Source organism: Pelophylax lessonae (assembly GCF_965119305.1).
Source record: "Pelophylax lessonae genome assembly, chromosome: 3".
Classification (NCBI taxonomy): domain Eukaryota; kingdom Metazoa; phylum Chordata; class Amphibia; order Anura; family Ranidae; genus Pelophylax; species Pelophylax lessonae.
The window spans coordinates 389,986,172-390,009,007 of NC_138770.1; the positions used below are offsets into that span (position 1 = coordinate 389,986,172).

At 39.5% G+C, this 22,836-nt stretch overlaps 1 protein-coding gene across 1 annotated transcript in view; it reads right to left on the minus strand.

Moving 5' to 3' along the window:
- The window catches only part of PREP (prolyl endopeptidase), a 247,088-nt gene that overhangs the window by 192,107 nt on the left and 32,145 nt on the right, over positions 1–22,836 (minus strand). Inside the window, exon 7 of the mRNA XM_082252271.1 lies at positions 6,681–6,786. Coding sequence (XP_082108397.1) covers positions 6,681–6,786 — 106 coding nt within the window. The remainder of the gene's footprint in view (positions 1–6,680; positions 6,787–22,836) is intronic.

Consider the following 22,836-nt stretch of genomic DNA (forward strand, 5'->3'; position numbering starts at 1 on the left):
CATGTGCATAGGAGCCACAGATTGAGAAGTCTTCCGTGGCTTCCTCCATCACCGCCTCCATGTCCTCTTCATCACTTGGAGCTGGAGAAGGACACTGGCCCTTTTGTGCTCTGGATGGTGAAGGCTGTAATAAAGCCAATAGTTGTCCAAGAAATTGTGACATAGCTGCAAAAAAGTCTGCCTTAACCAGGTAGGCCACTTGCTGAGTGCCTGAAAAAGATCCAGAATCAGATGCAGAGACTGGTGTTAAAATCTGGTCCTGCTCCAGTGCAAGGGACGCATTATCATTCTGGGGTTGAGTGTTATGCTGGCAGAGATAGTATTTGCCTGTGTTTTTGTCGTGGCTCCCTTTCACATTATTTCTACAGTTGCAATGTGTGAGAGTATTCCCCTGTGGGTTACTAACAGAGCAGGGTTCAGAAATGGGGTAAGCGTGTCCAAGAAGGATAGCACAGCAACCCAGGTACAGACGGTCCAGTAGTGCATCCATATGGCAAAAATGCGGGAAGCACATTATAATTGCTCTGGGTGGAAGTAGCAGCAAAGTGCGTTACGCCTGGCATGAGGTAACGCCTGGTCATCAACCTGAGACTAAACTCTAATTGTGTGAATTTTAATGCCAAGTTTGAAAAGTTTATAACATTTATTAAAATATTTCTCCATTTCCTGATAGTTATAAACATACATCAGGACTGGGGGGCTACAGTGACAGTTGAATAAACTGGGTGAACCTGTCTTACCTTGTCTATGGTGTTGGTCCCTGTGTAGGGTTCTCCAGGCTCCATCCATCACAGTGGGCGTACCTTCAAAGAAGTCTTCATGGACTGGGTTCCACAGGGATGGACCACAGCCCTGGAACTATATAGCGCCTTAGAACTCGTTGCACGTGTTGCATAAAGTGTCAAGGTAAGCACCCAAGTAGGATACAGTGACCAAGGCAACATTACAGCCTGGCTCCACTATGTGGGGTCCAGGTACAGTTTCCAAGCTTAGACTGAGGTTGCACTAATCCAGACACACTGTTATTATTGCAGTAGTAGAAAGCAGAGAGGATTTGAGTAAAGATTTGAAGTAAAACAATTAACTAGTTAGCTGAGAGAGATTTCTCAAGGATAGTCTTCTCAAGGAAGAAGAGGTCCATCACCTTAGGACTTACGGAGTGGGATAGGGTTGACACTCATGGCATGTCCTCAGAAGCTTTGCCAATGTCAAATCGCCTGAAAAGGTACCAGCCTACAACCCATGGTCTATAAATATTTAGCCTGTGTCCTGTAGTGTATGATTAAGATAGCTAGTTATAAAGTGATTAGAGCAGTTGGCATTTTTGTTTAGCTTGCTGGATTTGGCGCAGGGATACAATGAAGGACTTTACCTGCCATAGTGTTTTGTGCTGAGCTACTGGTGGGTCCCTGTGCCTTAAGGATGAAAGGGCTGCCTCAGTGCATACCTGAGCCCAATTTATCAATTGCAATATATATTTGCGGAGGCTCGCTATATTTTTAACTCAAATTGTTAAATTGTAAAACTTTAGTTTTTTTAAAATAACAAACATGTTACGTTTACCTGCTGCTTTTTCACAGACAAGCCCTGATCCTATTTTTTTGGGTGTCTGCGATGCTCTAGGCTCCTCCTTTTCTCAGTGTGCCATCATAGGAATCCGTTTCCTATTGGGGTGCACCTGTGGGTTTGCTTCCAAGCCAGGCTGAATGTATCTATAGACACACAGCCCAGTTTGGGCCCGCTCCCCCTTACAAGATTTTATTGACAGCAGCAAGAGCTAATGCCGAGACAGAGAGAGAGAGAGAGACAGACCGAGAGAGAGAGAGGGGGGAGCAGCTGCAGGCAGGCACAGCGCTGGATTGAGACTGAGCTCAGGTAAGTATAAAGGGCAGTGAGGGAGTGATGCAAAACACTGGGACATTTTTTTACCCTAATGCACAAAACCCATTAAGGTAGTAAAATCCCAGGCTTTAAAATCATGTTAAATAATGTAATTCTTTTTTTTTTTTGCTGTTAGGTGTGCTGAGATTTTTTTGCACTGCATTATGTGCAAAGCCCTTCCATGTATATCTTACTTTAAAAAGTCAAACACTGCTGGGGTTGCCAATAACAATCAGCTTTTATTCATAGAATTTGAAAACCTTTTTTCCCAAAAGAAAAAAAAAAAAATGGTTGTTGTAACTTTTTTTAAATGTGCTAGCAGACTTAGGCCTCTTTCACACGGGTGTTCCGTATGTCCGTATATCACCCCATCCGTTTGCGGGTGATATACAGACATAGTGAATGTCTATGGGATTGCGGATGTCAGCGGATGACCATCCGCTGACATCCGATTTGCGTCCTTTCAGCTCTGTTCCGTTTTTTGAACGGAACAGAACCCTATTTTTCTTCCGTTTAAGAAACGGAACAGACGCAAAATCGGATGTCAGCGGTGTCACCCGCAATCCCCATAGACATACATTATGTCCGTATATATCATCCGCAAACAGATGGGGTGATATGCGGACATACAGACCGGATGACAAGTGTCATCCGTGTCCGTGGAAAAAAAAAAAAAAAAAATGCCGCAGCAGAGGAAAAAAACTGAGCGCCCGTGTGAAAGAAGCCTTAGAGTTGAATTTGTATGGTGTTTACTTAATATCCATTTAACACTACTTGCTTATTTAAGACTAACTTATACACAGGGTGACAATGCTGCTATGCCATTTTGCAGAAGAATAAACCGTATTGTTACTCTGATAGTAAGTGGAAAAATAACAGATCTACTAAATAAAACTATGCTACGGGGGATTCAGAAAAACAAAAACTGCTGTGGCAATGTACATGAAAAACTATCATATGTTTAGTATAATCACAGTATAAGAACACAAAATATTAAACTGCATTAAAGTTTCCATTTAAGTATTTTACTCATGAAAAGGGACTTCCATCCTAGCTACACATTTTAAATGTAATATATAATTAACGAATGTCACTTTGTTATGGATTCTGAGTGAATAATTCATTCAAGTTTTGTGTATTTCTTCATGGTTTCGATTGGTTTTCAGTGAAGAAAAGAAACCAACTCAAATCTGAAAATTAAAACTCTTCCCAACAGGCACCAAGGAATGAAAAATTCATAATGCAAAGCATCAGAAGGGATGGGATCCAATTTTCTCCTTTAATGGATTTCAATTACCATATTTTTGGCACAGAAATAACAGCACCAAAGGAAAGTCTTTAATGGCAAACGAGAATGCTTTGAACAAGCACATGTTCCCATAGTTCCTTACCCACTCAGTAATGTCAATTTAGACAACACAAGAAATACAAATCTCACAGTGCAAAGCAATGATATTTTACTTATGTGTAGTGATGGTAAATACTGCTTCAGTATATTAAAGCTGAACTCCAAACATCTAAATACACAGTAGAAAAAGAAATTATTGACCCGATGAGTGACAGCAAGATAGAAAGTGGAGGTCCTTCACAGAACTGCCAAAACTAACGTTTTACGAATATTTACAAAATCTGTCCATACACCCCGACAATCTCTATCACATTACAGTTTTCTTAATTGATTCCTTTTAACCACTTCTGGACCAGAAGGTTTTCCCCCTTAATGACCAGGCCATTTTTTGCGATGGGGCACTGTGTTATTTTAACTGAAAATTGTCGTGCGATGCTGTACCCAAATAAGATGTATGTCCTTTTTTTCCCTACAAATAGAGCTTTCTTTTGGTGGTATTTGATCACCTCTACAGTGTTTTTTTTTTGCGCTAAAAACAAAAAATAGCGACAAATTAAAAAAAAAAAAAAAAACACATAATATGAATATGTTTTACTTTCTGTTTTAAAACACAGCAAAAAAATTTTTTTGAAAAAATCTTATTTTTTTTCATCAATTTAGGACAATATGTATTCTGCTGCATATTTTTGGTAAAACAGAAATCCCAATAAGTGTATACTGTTTGGTTTGCACAAAAGTTATAGCGTCTACAAATTATGGGATAATTTTTTTATATTTATTTTTTTACTAGAAATGGTGATTTTTACTGGGACTGCGAGATTGTGGTGGACAAATTGGAGATCTAACCGACACTTTTGACACTTTCTGGAGACCAGTGACACTAATACAGTGACCAGAGCTAAAAAAAATTGCACTGTCACTGCACTTATGACACTGGCAGGGAAAGGGTTAACATCAGGGGTGATAAAAGGCTTAAATGTGTCACTAGGGGGGTTGCACTGATGCAGAATGGCAATCTGCCTTATTTACATAGACAGACCTCCATTCTGCCTCTCCCGGGGATGATCGTGGGTGGCCGGCGGGCATTTGGTTCGCCAGACCTGCTAACTGACATCCCCTCCAGACAATCACGGCATGATTGCGCCATCTAGTGGCTATTGAACCAAATGACATATAGGTGCGTCGGTAAACGCAATTGAGACACAGTGCCGCAGTAAATACACAGAGGGCAGTCAGCAAGTGGTTATAGAAATCTGCCAAGCTGTTCCTTTCCTAGAGTTGTGGCAAAAAATATGGTCACAAGTTTCTAAAACAGGGTTTCTCAACCAGGCTTCCTTGGAACCCTAGGGTTCCTCCAGAGGTTGCTAGGGGTTCCTTGAGCAAGGAGCAATTTCTGCCTCTTAGATATGATCCTTTTAGTGATCTGGAAGGGGTAATTCTTCACAATGACTACAAGTGTAAGGAGAATTCTTCCCACTGATCATCACACTAATCTATCATGAGTTGTAGATGCAGTCATTTTTTAGCAGGGGCTTTCTGAGACCAGAACATTTTTTCATGAGAACATTAAACATGAAGGATTCCTTCATGTTTAAAAGGTTGAGAAAGGCTGTTCTAAAAGTTTAATCTGTTGCACTATATGGTGTAGCCAATGGTGGATGCAGGCATTGCAAGATCGATCTTTGGTCTATACAGTACATATATTGGCAATGCCTCCTTCTCAAAGCATACTGCCACTGTGCGCTTATCAACACATAATGGGAAACTGTTCATACTGTGACCCACTGAGTATTTGAAACCTTGATCCCCTCTTCCCCCAAAAACCTATCTTCTGGGTCTATCCCATTATATTGTGGCACAAGCGGTCAAGTTACTCTCTAAAATAGATGCTCAGTAAAGTCCATGTATGGCACATCAGGGGCTAACTCAGCTGGCTTCCAACACTAAGTGCAGCCCCTCAAGAAACTGAAGGAATAGCAGCAGGCACATCTAAGTTTAGTACAAAACCACATTTGTTGATAAAAACAAAAGGGCAACTTACATTTAATTTAACTTTTGATGTGAGCAAACCACCTGTCGTATGACCATCATCCAGGCCACAACACATAGCAGAGATATTGCAGTCCAGAAACTCAGTGCTTCTAATAGCCCGTAAATATTCGGGGAGCCAAGTGAGTCAGACAGCTAGAGGAAAGTCACGTGGGATGTCAGACGCTAGTAAGCGTGGAAAAGGTAGGGCAACATAGTTTGAGATCGGTCTGCCTCTTTCTTAAGCCACATGGGGCCATGGAGGCTCCCGCATAGAACTGTTGAGTAAGGGGCTGCCTAGGTCTAAGTGTTTAGGGATGAGCCTAAACACTTTAGGGCCCTTGCAAATTGAAGGTCTGCAATTCAGAAGCTCCTCAGACCCCCCCCCCCCCAAAATACTAGAAGAAGGGTAACATACATATTAGTTTGACTATGCTTGACCATCCAACATTTTAATTCCAAGGTAAATGTGCACTGTAGTGTCTAAATGGGTACAGTTATGTTTGCAAAAAAACTTGGCGATCACCTAAGGCAGTGGTCCTCAACCCTGGCCTACAGGGCCCACTAACAGGCCAGATTTTAGGTATTACCTTGGGGAGATGCAGACTAAAGTACTGCAATCACTGAGCAGCAAATGATATCACCTGGGATGTATTTCAGTTATCTTGCAAATCTGGCCTGTTAGTGGGCCCTGTAGGCCAGGGTTGAGGACCACTGACCTAAGGTCTGCCACAAAGAGGGGAAAATAATTCACCTTGCAGCGTGTATATTTAACTGGCTTTGACTTAAAGCCTTGTACCCAAAACAGACCTCTCTGCATTCACCAATCCACACTGGAACACATTTTAGCATAGGAAAAGAAAAGGTTATTCATTCTTACCGTGCACTATTTAAAGACACTGATACTCAGTCATATTTGCATGAGTATCAAACCTCCTTTACATACACCATGTAACTCAATGGTAAGCAAGTCATTACTTCACACTGTAAACCCTTTGACATTTACAATTATACTTCTATTAACTTTCACTTCACATACATGAGATAATCGCCTAATTTACAGTTGCAGTGGCAAGGGTAAAAGCATTTTATTGTGGAAAATGCAGCCAATTTCTAAAAGCAGGGTGGTGATCCGCAGGTTACATTGTACAAGATCAGTGAAAGATCAGCTCCTGCTGCTTTCCTTTATCCGACTTGCTGCACGGCTGATTAAGCACACACTTGCCAGTATTATGTGCAGGAGGAGGCAAGTCGTTTTCAATGAAAAGAACCAGAGTTTTAGAAGGTGCCATATATAAAATATCAGATCAGTTGCAAGATTTGTAATAACCATTACATTCATACCAATAAATGGTTTCAAATTAGGTAATCTGCTCCCAGGCAAAAGAAAAAAGAAAAAAAACAAGATCAAGAAAACACTCACCATTGATGCCATTTGGTAGCTTGTGCAAATCGCAATACCACAGACGGTTAACCGGATCACAGCCTTCACTGATAGACAATAGTACATACTGCCCATCATCAGAGACCTAAAAAAATTTGAAGTTTTGAAGAGGTCAGCCCATCCCAATAGACAGAATAGTTATTCTACATTAAAGATCTGTAAAGAACATTCCCAAATGCTTACAGTTAGTAATGTTCCAAATAACATTTACCACATTTGTGAGATTGTGGACAGTTTGTGGATTTGCTTACTGCTCTAAGCTGCTATTGTAGACTAGCAATGAATAGGTTTAAAGGTTTTCAGTTTTCCCCCCATCAGATGGGTGGACTGAAACTCATTTAAAAAAATACTCCTAACTGCACTGCTCTGACAAGATGTAAAATATTAACAATTGTATACAACATAGCTAAACAAAAATCCATAAATTCGATTTAACTGGTATCTTGTGTTAGGTAATGTAATATAATCTGACATGTGAACAAGCGACTTGTGAGCTGCCCATAATTACCCCATAATATATATACAGACACTAATACCTTTATACCTTCTCATAAGTGCATAAATGAACATACATTTAAATAGGATTTATTTTATTACAAGTACTTCTATAGCACCACCAATTTACGCAGCACTTTACATAAATATTGTACATTCACATCAGTTCCTGCCCTTGAGAAGCTTACAATCTAAGGTCTCTAACTCACATTCATACATATACATACTAGGACCAATTTAGACAGGAGCCAATTAACCTACCAGCATGTCTTTGGAGTGGGGAGGAAACACACGCAGGCACAGCAAGAACATGCAAACTCCAGGCAGGTAGTGCGGTGGTTGGCATTTGATATAACCACCCTAGTGCTGCTAGGCCAGTGTTTCTTACCCAGGGTTCCGTAGAAACCTAGGGTTTCTCTAGTGTTTGCTAGGGGTTCCTTGAGCAATGGGCAGTTTCGGCCTCTCAGATAAATTCCCCCTGACACAATTGATCTTTTTAGCTATCTGGAAGAAGGTAATTCTTCCCAGTGTCCACAAGTGTAAGAAGCATTCATCCCACTGACCATCACACTAATGCAGCCATTTTCAACCAGGGTGCCCAGGCACCCTGTGGTGCCTTAAGGCTTCTTCAGGGATGCCTTGGCAAAATGCTGAAAAATTGTATAGAAGTCAGCAGTTGGATGAAGCCTGTCCTTGAGTTACACAAAGCCCTAGGTTTTCATTATGAACCATTACAACTTTCTAGACAACGTCATTGGTTGTTAGGATGCCAGTATCAGTTGATAAGGAGGATGGCTGTTGCCTCCACGGCATCCTTGTTTGACCCTCCTGTGCCCCTCTCCCTCAGCACTGGGCTGACATTAGCTGACTGATGAAGAGAAATTAAGGGAGAAGAGAAACATTGTAATACGAGTCAGTACCAGTGTGTAAACGTGCATTTGCTTTGGAAGAATAAATCACCTCTGTTGGGTGTCCTACGTGTGTGGATGTTGCTGCATTATGTAAAGCTATTAGAATAGTTTTTTACATTTTAGAATGGGGTGCCTCGAGACTGCCCATAATTTTAAAGGGTGCCTTGAGATTGTCTATAATTTTAAAAGGGTGCCTCGACTGAAATAAGGTTGACATAACAGGTTGACATAACAATATATCAAACTCCGTATACACAGTATACATTATCAAATGTGCAAACTAATGTCCACGTAATGTATATACAATAAATAAAAATCTCAATATCAACAGTATCCAGTGATGTGATTTACAAACCATAAAAGTCTATTAATTTTCATTCATAAATTACCAACGTGTTTGAACAAATGTGAAACCTCCACCAGTTGTGCTCTCACCTGGTTTTTTAATGACCTTACAAGTTTGGTAGGGTCAGAGCAAGTTTTTGTCCCTTCAAACTGAATATTTTTTGTATTTTCTGATTTCAATGCGGATATTCCCTGGCACTTTCTCCTTTAAATGAAAGAGCAACCTCCTCAAGAATATAAGCACACTATATCTTTAAGAGCACTCTCTAATCTTCACCTCCCACTCTGCAGTGCGCATAAAAAAAAAAAAAAAAAAACACTATATAGTGTTTTATCTTTTTAAGAAGATGTATTCCTCCTTTACAGCTTATACAATTGCACCTACATTTCTAAGGTGCTCCACAGCACCAAACTATAAGCATTTACCAACAGTATTATGACATAAAGCTCTCGCTACAGTTCCGTGTATAGCATACAGTTACAGATGTAGGGCATCCAGCCCCGCCCCTTTGCGTTTCACCACTTGACTTCCTCAGGGAGATCAGTTAAGAGACTTTAGTGTTTGTAAATCACATCAGAGACACTGGATACTGTAAAAATTGAGATTCCTATTTAATATATTCATTTGTGTATACATTAGGTGGACATTGGTTTGCACATTCGATGAGAATATTTATACAGACTTTGATAAATAGATATAGCGCTGCACTATATATTATATATATATATATAAATAATATGATAGTATAACATGTTCTACTATCTGCTGCTGTAGGTAGATTCTGCATAAGATGACTGCTACCCATCTGTCAAAAAAACAAAAAAAAATGACCAGCACCTTGGCATGACAACCAAACATATTAGTCTTTATAAAAAGATATATCAACTCTTTATATAACAAAACTGGTCATTTTCAGGGGAAATAAATGTATGCTTTTTTATAGGATCACTGCAATAATGCAAACTTGTGAAGCGTGTCCCTTTCTCTTATTTTTATGTTAAATGTAAGACTGAGAGCACAGTCCAAATTAGGAAAGCCAGGACGTTTGCATAAGTTAAATCTATTTCTGTGGCAAGGTATGGTAATTGTTTGCCTCTCAAAGCTACTGAAAGTGATTTACATTAACTACACAAGCAGATACAGCTAAATTAACTTCAAAAATGGAATTATAAGCAGCTAGCTTTCTACTTAGAACCATGTGCTATACTTTTATTAATCTTGTGATTAGGCAGTATAGAGAAGGCTATTGATTTCTGAAGCATGCAAGTGGGACACTTCTATAAAATGAGGTCTGTCTGGTCAACATTTATGGGTACTAAAATCTAATTAAAATAGGAGAACACCAAAAGTGTAGTTCCTAACCAGTGGGTTTCATTTTCACTCACTAGGAAAATAAACAAGAAGTTTATTTTCTACAGGCTAACAAAGAGTACAACTTTGTCCAGAGTATGGACATTAAACTCCTTATACATTCTTAGTTCTTTAAAACAAGCTAGGGCAGACATTTCCAACCCACCTAATTGTTAATAAAAATGGAGGTCTACAATTTTCATTAATAATTAGTTGGCCTGAAAACAAAATGCATTTTTTGTTTACACATCGGTATACATAATGCAGCACACATACAGCTCAGTACACCGTTCATACAGGTCAGTAAGTGCCTGAGAACTTGTGAATGTGTAAGGAGCATGGTACATGGGACATATAGTCTTGGGCAGGAGAAGGAAATGATTTAAGGGCTCTGTGCAGGGAAGATCAGCATCTGAACCCAGAGACGCTGGAGGCTGATAGACTGGAGGTAAATTAGGGCATTACATTATTAAATTAAGTTTACCAGTATCGGGAATTATATTTAAAAATGATTATATCTATGCAAAAAAAAAAGTCTCATCCTTTAGTACTAGTTGAATATAAAAAGATTTATATCCCCCCCTTACTGTTTATGTAGCTTCATGTCTGACTCCCAGTTCTAATATCCTATATATCCTACTTGTGGGTATATTTATTGTTGTATATAGGAAGTTCTATATTATTACTTTCAGTATAAATTAGTCCCTTATCGTAGTGATTATCCACAGCCAAGCTGCAGATATTTGTTCTTGTACTATAAAGGGCTAATTTTTGGTTTTTAATCCCATCATGACAAGTGAAACAAAAACCATGCTGCCACTACTAAATGTCTTCAGGACAGCAGGCGCAGGTAGCTTGTATCAAGCTACCTGCCTATGACAAGGGACTCATGCATAATATTATATTACAGTCTGGTCTGAAAATCGGAAAAACAGATTATAGTTATTTTTTTTAAATACAAATTTTGATCTCCAAGTCTGATGATATGTACCAGATTCAACCTCTTTATACATATACAGCGTATATATCTTCTGGTATTCTGAGAGTGGATTTGATATTTTGTTTCCTAACCATATACCTAGGTATTTAGATTTACCACTACATATAGATATTCAAAATCATTTTTTGTTTTTAAACTTGTTTGATGTTAAAGTGGATGTAAAGCCCATTCGTGAAATCTGACCTGAGCACATATATCTGTAGTGTTTACTTATTTCTCTCCAAAGCTCTAAGTCCCCTGTCTTTCTGCTGCTCCGTTTCTCTGTTATCAGCATGATAACTTCTGACAAGCTCTCCGACACAGGAGATAAAAGCAGCTGGAAATGTGTGTTGGGGTGGTTGAATAGAGATAGAATAGCAGAGAGCTGGTCTATTTACAGCACAGCATGTTTCATACTTCCTCTGCCTTTGTGTGGAGGGGTGTGCCTTTCCTCCAATTGGCTGTTACACAGTGTATGCCAAAACTCCACACCCAGTGTTGGAACAGGAAGAAAAAAATTCTAACACGATGTTTACTTTCTAAACAGTGTAGAAAGCTGAAGACAGCAGATGGACAAAAAAAAAAAAACTTACGTAGAGAGATTTGTCTAATTTCTGTGCATCATTTGAGGCTGTTCACTTTACTAGGTATATGTGAGGGTTTACATCAATTTTAATGTAAAATTTAGGTTGTTTATTCTGCAGTTTGTAACACTAAATTTGTTAATTACATTTTTAAAAATAAAAGTAAAAAAAAATTGTATAATTAGCTTTTTATTCAATTAATCAAAACAATATTTGGCCAACCAACTGATTATAAAAAAAATCCTTAGTTGTAGCCCTAAAACAAGTAATCCCTAACCTCTCTAAGAGCGATGCATTTTTTGGTGCATTGAGTTTTATAGGGGTTACCATTGAATGCTATAGAAAATGCATTTTGAGAATAGCACAAACAACGAGGCAGCATGCAGGACTTTTTTTTTTTAGTGCACTGCAATCCAACAATGGATCGCAGTGGACCTAAAATCCACAAAGAAAGCACAGGTGTGAATGGGGCCTAAGGTGAGGTTTAAGTTAGATTCTAACAACTTAGAAACACCTGCTGCGTGTTTATGTTAGAGGGGTAGCAGTCTGCCAAAATCTGCTCTTCGTAGTAGAAGCTGTGCCTGTGAAGTGTTGTAAACTTTGAAAATTAAAGCGGCGTTCCACCCAAAATGTGGAACTTCAGCTCATTTGCTCCCCCCCCCACCCTCCGGTGCCACATTTGACACCTTTCAGGGGGGGGGGGGGGAGGGGGAAACTGGTACCTGTTTTTTGACAGGTACCCTTCCCCACTTCCAAGAAACCTCACCGCGGTGAAGTTAGGTCCCCTCCTCCTACCCCCCCACCGCTGAGCCAATCCGAATGCGCAGCGCACTTCGCGCATGTGCAGTAGGGACCCGCCCGTTAAGCCACAAGGCTTCACAGCCGGGTTCCCTTACCGGCAATGGCGGCGGCAGCACCCAACAGCTGATGGTAACATTGGTGCCAACATCGCTGGACTCCAGGACAGGTAAGTGTCCTAATATTAAAAGTCAGCAGCTACAGTATGTGTAGCTGCTGACTTTTAATTTTTGGAGGGGGGGGGCGGAACTCCCCTTTAATTTCATCCCAATGCTTATAGATGCAGAGAACGAGAGCTTGTTTAAGGCCCCATCCACACTTGGAGATTTGTAATCACACTTGGCGATTCCGAATTGTGGCAAAACGTGCGATGTGTGTTTGGACGCCATGAATATCTAATGGCACATCAATTGCGGTGGGATTTTGACACGATTGTCATGTGACAGAATTGCGCAGCAAAATGCGCATTTAAGAATCATGCAAAGCTTGTCTCCCAAAAAGGTGCATGAGCTTATTTGGTGTGACAAACACGCATAAGGCAGCCTATTCACGTAAACAGGCTTCCCTATGCATGACATGCAGAATTGTGAAAGAAGTGAACAGGGCCTAAGGGCTGTTTTACACCAGAACGCAGAGCAGAAAAGGTGCCTTCTGTGTTTCCCACACCGCATTCAAACAGGCTGCCCTTGTGACCTGCATACGCTTGCCAATGTATTGTTAACAGCACCCCAAACCCAAATCGCAAATGCAGTGTGTTTGCGGGCATCAAATCACCTGGTACTGCAGTACCATGTGGTTTGGTGAAATGCATTTTTAAAAGCAGCACAAGTACTATTTGCATGGCTTAGAATGTTTTGCAGCCTAGTCAAATGAATGGACTGTCAAGACCCATCATATGAGAATTTTACAGGAAAGTGCTCGTTCACGAGCGATACCGGTGTGAACTGGCCCTGAAAGTGTTTAGTGTCTGTTCAGAATATGTAAGCACTAGTTAGTGTGCATGATCTGGGCTCAGGTTTACTTTAAGGTCATAGAATATTAGGCCTTAACAGGTTTAAGAAACTATATAGGCATTGTATAAGACATTATGCTTTCAATAGAATGGTTTCATCCCACAAACATGTATACACATAGTAGTATATTCTGCTCCAACATTGGTTTTAAATTAGTTCCATCTTTACCCAACACATGCATCCTAAGATGCAAAGTTTGACTTTTTATCAAAAGTCAACAGCTATGCCTTCCATTTCCACCTCTAACCACCTCCCCTGGCCAATAATATGTGAAAGGAGTCAGTCAGAGGAAGGGTATAAAGTCTTTGACATTAAGACAGTTACTGACATTTGCTGGGGGGAGGCAAGAGGAACTCTCCAACCTGGTAAATTTGCTCTCAGGGACAGGGATTTGATTTGTCAATTGTAACCTCCAGGTACTGCTGCTGCTCACAATATAAAAAGAAAAAAAAAAATGAACAAAAAATAACATTTAAAGAATGAACTGAGGAATCCGGCTCTAGTTTGGTTTTAAAGGAAAGCTGTCAAGAAATAAATATAGAAGATGTCATTGTTGACCTCCCCTTTTGAAAATTCCAATTGCACATGCTAATCCTGTGGGTTCAGTACAGTCACCGACCTGAAACAAGTATGCATACAAGGGCTTCAAACTTTTCTCTGACTCCCCAATATGACAGCTTTGTTCTAGATAAGTGACAAAGTTCTATAAGTAAGTACAATGGCCAATCAAGTAGCATTTTTAAAAAGGTAATTGATGGCAAAGCTATATTTCTCTTAGAACAGGTTTATGTTAAACCTTTCCCTGTCAGACCAATATTCAAATGTTTTACAAGTTAAAATGCACATATGGCGTTGTTTTTTTATTAAAGACCCCCCAAAAAGGTAGCCCTGATTTTCTGTGTTAAACATTCCAGTCAAATCCTAGCTATACTGTCCTACCCGACACTATTCCAACCCTCTTTCTAAGCGTATTCCAACTACCCTGTAAAGGAAAGATGTCTATACATACATATTCTGAGGGTGCTCCAGTCCAGTCATATGATCTCTCCAGTGGTCAGCTTTAGTGAAGAGGAGGGGTCACCAACAATGGCTGTAGAGTCTATGTGGTGACCTCAGCCAAAGGCTTACTATGGTGCATCCGCTGTCGGCTGTCCCTCCTCTATACTGAAGCCAGTGCCAGGAACCGATCATGTGAGCGGACCAGAGCGCCCTTACCATAGGTAAATATAAACATCTTTTTTCTTTTACAGGGTAGTTAAAATATGCTTAGAATCGGGGTAGGAGTAAATTTAGGTATAGGTAGAAGTTGACTGGAATGCTCCTTTAGGTTTTACATTCACAAATGTTGAGTAACTTGGTCGCAAACCTTTTAAAAATGAGCCAGGCATCTTTTCATATAAAGTATAGCTGGCTCAATCCATAGCATCTAGTTTAAATCCTGGCCGCTCTCTCCTTCCTATGCAATCGGCATGTGTCACTTCTGACACTGGGCAATTCATGGTCTACCCCCCTTCTCCCTGGCACTTAGGAGGGGATTTTCAGCCTCACTGGTGAGGCTGTGTAGAGGGGTGTCTGTCCATTCCCTCTATTCAGGTCTCAAACTCAGCTCTATGTTCTGTGCTTGATGTTAGATCTCCAGCCTCTACCTCCTGGAAGCAATGAAGGAACAAGGACTGCAAAATTTACTTCCACCAGAGTTCCAAATCTATATTTTGTGCTATGGCTCAGATCCTATACATTAAAACCCCAAGTGGGTGATTAGTTGCTTTACCGCCCTGCTCCCTCGGTACCAATCACATGCTTGTTAACTTGTAAATTCACTCCCTCTTTCCAGACCTGCCATATCTCACACCATCTGCCCTTCTTTGAGGATGGCAATAGCAGGTGGGTGGGTTAGAGGACACCCAGGCTGCTAAGTGACGTGTCCGTGGTCCAGAGAGGAAGGTCACCTGCTCTTAGTCTGGCCTGCAGTCCACCATTTAGTGATGTCTGAGGTACAGCTTATGAGGGGGGATTTGCTTTGTTATTGCGATAAACACAATGTAATCTCAAAGTTTTCCAATGGAGATAAAAGATGAGATTGAAGTGGGCCTCCAACCAAGTCTGTGCAAAACAGCAGAAAACTAATAATCCAAACTGTTAACAGATAAGGAAGTTAAAGTGGTTAATCTGCAGGTCACGTACACAGACAGGATGGAGCGGAGATGTACAGGACAAGATGGTAGTAAAAGGGTTAAAAACAATTGCACAAAGCAATACCTTAGTACTGCTGCTACCTGTGATCTTTATTAATGAATGACCTATTCATTACTTCACCTTCATTGTGACAAGAAGGGAAGGGCTCTCACATATAAACCGATCACATGATTTACATTTGTAAACACTGTCACTGGCCATCAGAGAGATCACAAGGCACAGAGGGAATCCAATGGTCTCTGTGCCTTCAGCCTACATTCTCTGCTAACTAAAGCCCCGTACACACGTACCGATTGTCGGCCGTAAATATTCGGCCGACGACCGATCGGCCGATTGTAGGCTTGTTAGTATGATGCTTCCGACAGCCGACAGCGCACTTTCGGCCGAACAGAATCTGTCGTGCAGGCATTAAAATTTTTGTTGGCCAACACCAGAACGGCCGATTGTTCGCCAGTCAGTACAGAATTCGGCCGACAGAGAGCCGATTAGCAAGACTGGGCATGCTCAGAAAAGAAAAAAGACAAGGAAAGTTAACCATCACATGACATCACTTCTGCAGTCGGCTGTTGTTGGCCGACAAAATTCGTGTGCAGTCTTTTGCAGTTTTCAACAGACACGACAGCCCTGGACAAAAGACAGCCGATCGTTCGGCCAACGATCGGTACATGTGTACGAGGCATAAGGGTGGCAGGAACAGAGGCACTGTACATGCACCAGGCACAGTACACAGAGGGATGTTTTTAAAAGGTCAATCAGAAAAAAACGCTACTCCTGGTGGCCATTTTACTACAACAACTGGTAGCAGGATGGCTAAAGACTTCCATCGCTTATCAGTTAAAGTGATTGTAAAGTATCCTTTTTTTATATTAAAATAAAGATATTATACTTACCTCCTCTGTGTAATGGTTTTGCACAGGGAAGCCTGGATCCTCCTCTTCTTGGGTCCCCCTTCGCTGTTCCTGGCTCCTTCCCCCTGTTGAGTGCCTCCACATCAAGCAGCTTGCTATGGGGGCACCCAAGCTGAGCTGCAGCTCCGTGTATCCATTCAGACATGGAGCTGCCATTCGGCCCTGCCCCCTCCCTCTCCTGATTGGCTTACTGAATTTGATTGACAGCAGCGGAAGTCAATGGCACCGCTGCTGTATCTCAGCCAATCAGGAGAGAAAGTCCTGGACGGCTTAAGCACTCAGACATTGCTGTATAGAGATGGGGCTCAGGTGAGTATTAGGGGGGCTGAGTGGGGCTGCTACACACGGAAGGCTTTTTTATCTTGATGCATAGAATGCATTAAGATAAAAAAAAACCTTCTGACTTTACAACCCCTTTAAGGCTAAATGCAACTTTTCCATAAAATAGCCTATGCAGTCAAGGGGTTACAGCAGGTATTAAAAGACTGTGCAGTTTTGTAAAACATTCATTATTTGTCATACTTGTAGGCGATTTGGGCGCCCCTGAAAGCCTGGCCAACAAATTCCCTGTTCGCATTCCCCACGTCCTGCCTTGTTGCTGCCACCATTGATTTTTGCTGGGAGTGAGCGATCAGCAGTTTTCATGTCTCAGCCACAAGGCAGAATGCCAACTAGGAGTTTTTCAGCCAGGCTCCCAAGAGAATCCAAAAGACTTACAGGTAGGACAATAACATGAATTAACGTTTTACAAAGCTGCAGTTTTTTCTTTTTTTATATCTGCAGGGCTCTTTGGGTTCATGCGCTATGTTATGAAAAAGTGGAACTTAGCCTTGAAACATTAAATCAAAATTATATACCTTAAGTTATTCTTCCACATCTGGTTTGTGTATATATAGTTAACTTGATAGCAGTTTTGTACATACATGTGTATTTGCACTTATTTGTTTTAGAGGATTCATTCTCTTTGCAAGATGCCTTCTGTTATACTGGAGGCACCAAGGAGTGGACCAGTCAAAACTGTAAGCTTTAGCGCTTCCTGGTAGTGTTTGAAGGTTATCCTGCCCCCTTCCATAACCACCTTTTGGCCAGTGGCTTCGTTAAGGGCCAAAGTTGGCCATAGATGGTTCGAATGTCAGCCAGTTCAGCAGGACCCGGACGAGATTCGATCCACCTATGGGCAGGCTGATTGTACCCATTGATTGACTTTGGTACGACCATAATTTCGGATTTCTAGCATAGGATTATTGCCAGTGGCTATAGCCTCTAGCAATAATCATTGTGTTTCCCTGGCAGGAACAGCTTCCCCTGCCAGGAGAACACAATGGCTCTGCAGGAGGGATTCCCACACCAATACTGACTATATTGATGGGGAAATCGAACAACTTTCTATCCAGGAAAGAAAATATCACAATCTATGGCCTGCCTAATGGAAAGGAGCAGGAGGGATGGCTCTTCCTTTGATACTCCCAGGTGTGGCAAAATCTTCAGGGATTCAATCATGTTCTTACAGACACCTCTAGGCTGTCTACTTTACGGAGTTTTTTTTTTTTTTTAATACCAAAAAAGAGAAGAGAGCATGCCTCTCGAGAGTCATTCAGGTCATTTTCCGCACAGTCACTAAGAGAAAGACTTCAAGGAGCACAGAACCTATATAGAGCTCATTGGCTTGCTGCTTATGATAAAAGTGAAATTGTCACATAGGCAAATTTGCCTGAATATATATAAAAATATTACAATGCTTTTTATTTTAGTGCTGAGCATAATAAAAAATATACCACTAATGTTCCCAAATAGCAAGCATTTATGGTTTGGAAGACATATCATATATACCATTTTTGATCAGACAGCATTTGTTTTAGAAGGAAGAACATACAACAAATGATTGTGTGGATTACTCTTGAATGTATTCCCATGGAATCTTTGTCTGACTTACAACTAGGAGGTTTTTTTTTTTTTTGCATTTCACAAGAAATACCTTTTGTAAATTGAAATCTCACAGCCCATGCCTGAACATGAATAATGACTCCAATTTCTCTGGAGTGAAGAATCTCTTATCTGTCTGATGATGAAGATAGGCAGCATATTTCAGAAGTTTCATATGAAGCATGGATGCTGCATATATCCTAAATAAATGGGGATGTTGAGCAAGTAGAGGAGCATCATTCTTTTTTTATTTTCTAGAAATTATTTTAGTGCCTTAGGACTTCTTACTGGCATAAAGAATAAGTGCCGTTAGTACTAGGTCAAGCTGATGCAGGTATTCCCCACTGGATAGAACTTTGAAAAGGCTAATTAGGTGTTCTTTCATCACCATAAATGCCTCACCACTTGAGAATACCATACTATAGAGAATATCAGGGTCACTAAACTGACACCATTTTATAAAAGTCTCTAATATAACTCGCATAATACAAAGTTTTAACAGAAAAAAAGTGGTTATTTACAACTTAAGACAAGAACCATGTACATATGATACTGACAAAAATATAAAACTTTTCCATTTATTAAAATCAATAAAGGATTTATCATAATTTGTAGCCCACCCAGTGTAAATGTGCTACATTTTTTCAAGATGCATCAAAACAAAGGGTGTTGAATGACCTACAGTTCATCATCTTTTTCTAAAGCAGTCACAGCCCGAGTAGAAAAGCCTGTCGACTGCCAGTAGCTGTCCACCAAGGTGAAGCAGCAATCTCATTGCAGAAGTCCAACACCCCTTTACTGAATTAAAGCTTGAGCTTTCCAATTAGTGGGGAGCATGAGCTTCACTGATTACCCTGTCATAGATCTGACTCACTAGGGGGTGTCAAATACAAGCTATATCTATCTATATATATATATATATATATATATATATATATATATATCTATATCTCTATCTATCTATCTATATCTATATCTCTATCTATCTATCTATATCTATCTATCTATCTATCTATCTATCTATCTATCTATCTATCTATATATACACACATACACACACACACACACACATATCTGCTGCACTCAGTTGTGGTGCTTGGAAATATGTGTCTCTTTCGTTAAACACTTGCCCGACTGATGCCTGTGATGCCAGAGGCCTTGTTGTCCTCTCAGGACTTGTGGGTGTCCTTACGAGCACTGAAAACAACAACAGAAGAAAGAGTAACCGACCTAGTGCATTGCCAACATAAACATTTTTTTTTAGAAAGGTAAAAAGAAGTCTACTTACAAACTCTTAGCGAGCATATGCATGTACAATGGTGCAGACGGGACCACCTCAAGATCCACAGGCCTCAGCCAGTGGTATGGGATTGCCCTCGCAGCATCCAAATGCGAACGCGTTCTGAGGGTCGAGCCCTTTTCATCACAGTCAAACTGACTAAAGTTTGGCTCTGACAAAGAGGCCTCGACCCTTGAAACAAGTTAGCCTCTGGATGCTACGAGGGTTTCCCATACAACTGGCAGAGGACTGTGGATCCTCATGTGGTCTCATTGTCACCATTGTACATGCCTATGCTTGCTAAGAGTTTTAAATAGACTCATTTTTACCTTTCAATAAAAATGGTTATGTTAGTAATGCACAAGGTAGGTGCGCCCTTTCTTCCGTGGTTTTCAGCAGAGGGTGTGCCAGACATCTGCTTCCACAGAGAGAAAGCAGGAGTGCCACTCTACAGCTGCTGGCAGGGGAAAATCATTTCTACCCAGGCTTTGGATCTTTAGAAATAAAAATGAACTGCAAGACAATAAAACACCTTTTTTTCTGATGCACCTAGAATGAGTTTAATAGCTAATAGTAGCTAATTAAAACTGCGGGTTCATTGGGCCTTAATGAATAACTTAAAACTAAATGAACAGCAGGGTGCTTTAAAACCAATGATTTTTTTTTTTTTTACAAATAGATTTTTCTTTTATTAAACATATAAACAGAACAAGTAATTACAACTACATTACATTACTCTGCACAAGAAGAAAACAAAACAAAACAACACAACAACAACAACAACCACCAAAAAAAAAAGATTTTTTTTTTTTATTAAATTATTAAATAAACATTTCACACTTTTACCTACATTCCTTTCTATGGAAGAACAGCTTAGAAGCTCTGCAACATCTGTTACCATAAAAAAATATATGGTTGCTTCAGCCTCAGTCTCTCTACCCATACAGAAAGAGTGTAAAGAGCCAAAGTGGGAACAATACTTTTTTTACTCTGGTTTGGACTAGCGGAGCTTAAAAAGAACAGCCACTACTCACAGGATGACAGGAAGGGCTTGTCAATGGGTATTTGTTCACTTCAACAAGGTTTGCATTACCATACAAGTCTATGTGCACATATATTCCACTTGAAGCAAGTCAAATTCAGGTAAGAAGCAAGTCAAAATGCACCCATCAGTGACTGCTGAATGATCTCAGAAGCATCTCAAATGGATGTCAAACTGACGTCATCAACACAGGCCCCAATGCATTTCTGGACATGCACGATAGTCTGTATGATGACAGCAATATGTATTCTGCAGAAAAAAGGGCTTTACCTATTTTAGACACAAATAGTACTTTAAACGTGTTTGTTGGACCTCTACAGACTGCAGAAGCTTCTATGTGTAAAATGTGGGACAGCTAATGTCAGTGATTAATTTATTACAGACATTTCTCCTGCTGTGAAGGACAAATACCACTACTGGGCAATAACCTTGTCTTTGTCCTGTGTATTACTTTGTAATTAGTGTCCTGGTGAGTGAGCAGAGCAGGCCAGGATAACTAGAATGAAAAATAAGTCATCATCCAGTAACCTCTAAATCAGAACAAGAAAAGAATAACATAAATAGAAGTCTATTGACCATACTTTATATTAGGTACATTTACCTTGAAAAAGTCTAAACACAATAAGGAATTTATTACACGTGTGTCTACCAGGGGCCCAAAATATAGTGCTATTTTCAAAAGTGTGACTTCCACAGTCATTAGTACATTTTGATGTAAAATGTAATATGGCAATACTAAAGCAATAATATTAAATTAATAAAAGTTGGCAGCAAACCAGTCTTAATATAGAGTATAGATTTAATCCTCAGCACTGCTAAAAAAGTGGCCACAGTGAGAGGCTAAAGTAGCTTAATGGTACACACAATGAGATTATGGGACAAATGATCATCCGGGTTTTTTTTTTTTCCATGCTACTCTCATATCGAAAAATGAAGAGTTTACTAAAGGTACGAACATTCTCGCACAACAGAATAAAAAATTGGAATTGATGAACTGTGTTGTAGTGTATTTGTATTGTATTTTCGAAGGACAACTTCATAAAAGAAAAATAGTACGATCTGGTATCGTACGAGAAAAATGTTCGTGCTTGTCCATCGAGTAATATCGGATGAACTGTCATATATATATATATATATATATATATATATATATATATATATATATATATATATATATATATATATATATATATATATAGCACAATCTCTAGCTCTGGACTATACAAAAGTGTTACATTGCGGATCACTAGGAAAACTGAAAAATATCATAATAAGGGATAAATGTTTGGCATTGCATAAGTTATTTTTCTTGAAAAATGCCTAATAAAAGAAATACATATCATTGAGATGGCCATATCAGCATCCTGCCTCTAGCTTTTGGAAATTGTTTTGATAATTGTAAATAATACACTATGCTTAGATGTATTTTTGTATAAACAGGAGGCAAGCACACAAATATTAACTACCAATGAAATGTAATGCAACAACAAAAAAATTAAATGGATACATTAAAATACAAAAATAAAAAAAAACAGGCAATTTAGTAAGCTGTGCCCAATTATAGAAAGCTAAATTTTCTTGTTATCTTGCGCCCTCTGCTGGAAAACCGCAGGAATGAAAGCCTTCCAAAAATGACAAATACAAAAAAATTGGTTGTTCTGTTTATTAACTCTTAATCTTTATTATCCTTGCTCTGCTGCCTGTAATTACTCTAAAACATAGATTTTTGTCATGTTTTTTTTTTGTTAGTGATAAGGGCTTTACATAACCATTATTAACTACGTTGTTTATGGAAACAAAGTCAGTCAACTTTAGTGGCAGCTCCTTAAAGTGTTCTTCCACTCTTGCAGTCCAACTTGAGAAAACCCCACTACTGTATATGTTTGCTATGAATATAACAGATTAAATATGACGACACTATCAAATTATCAAAGTGCTATGTCAAAAGTGCTAGTGCAAAACCAACAAATAAATCAATAAATAAATTCAAACATTGATCAATATTATAGTCCATAAAGTCCATTTTGAGAGGACTTTATGAACTATAATATTGATTTAGGAATTTATTGGTTTTGCACTAGCATTTTTGACATAGCACTTTGATATTTTAATAGCATGGTCATACTGCATCTATTCATACACTTCGTTCAAATGACTTTTAATAACGTCTCGTGTACATGGAGCCTTATTCTGATCACAGGTGACTGCAGCTTTAGAGATTAAATATATATTTGTGGCACAGAATTATTTTCATTTATAGGTTTGCTATGTGTTCCATTTACACAAAATATCAAATTTTTCTTATAATATT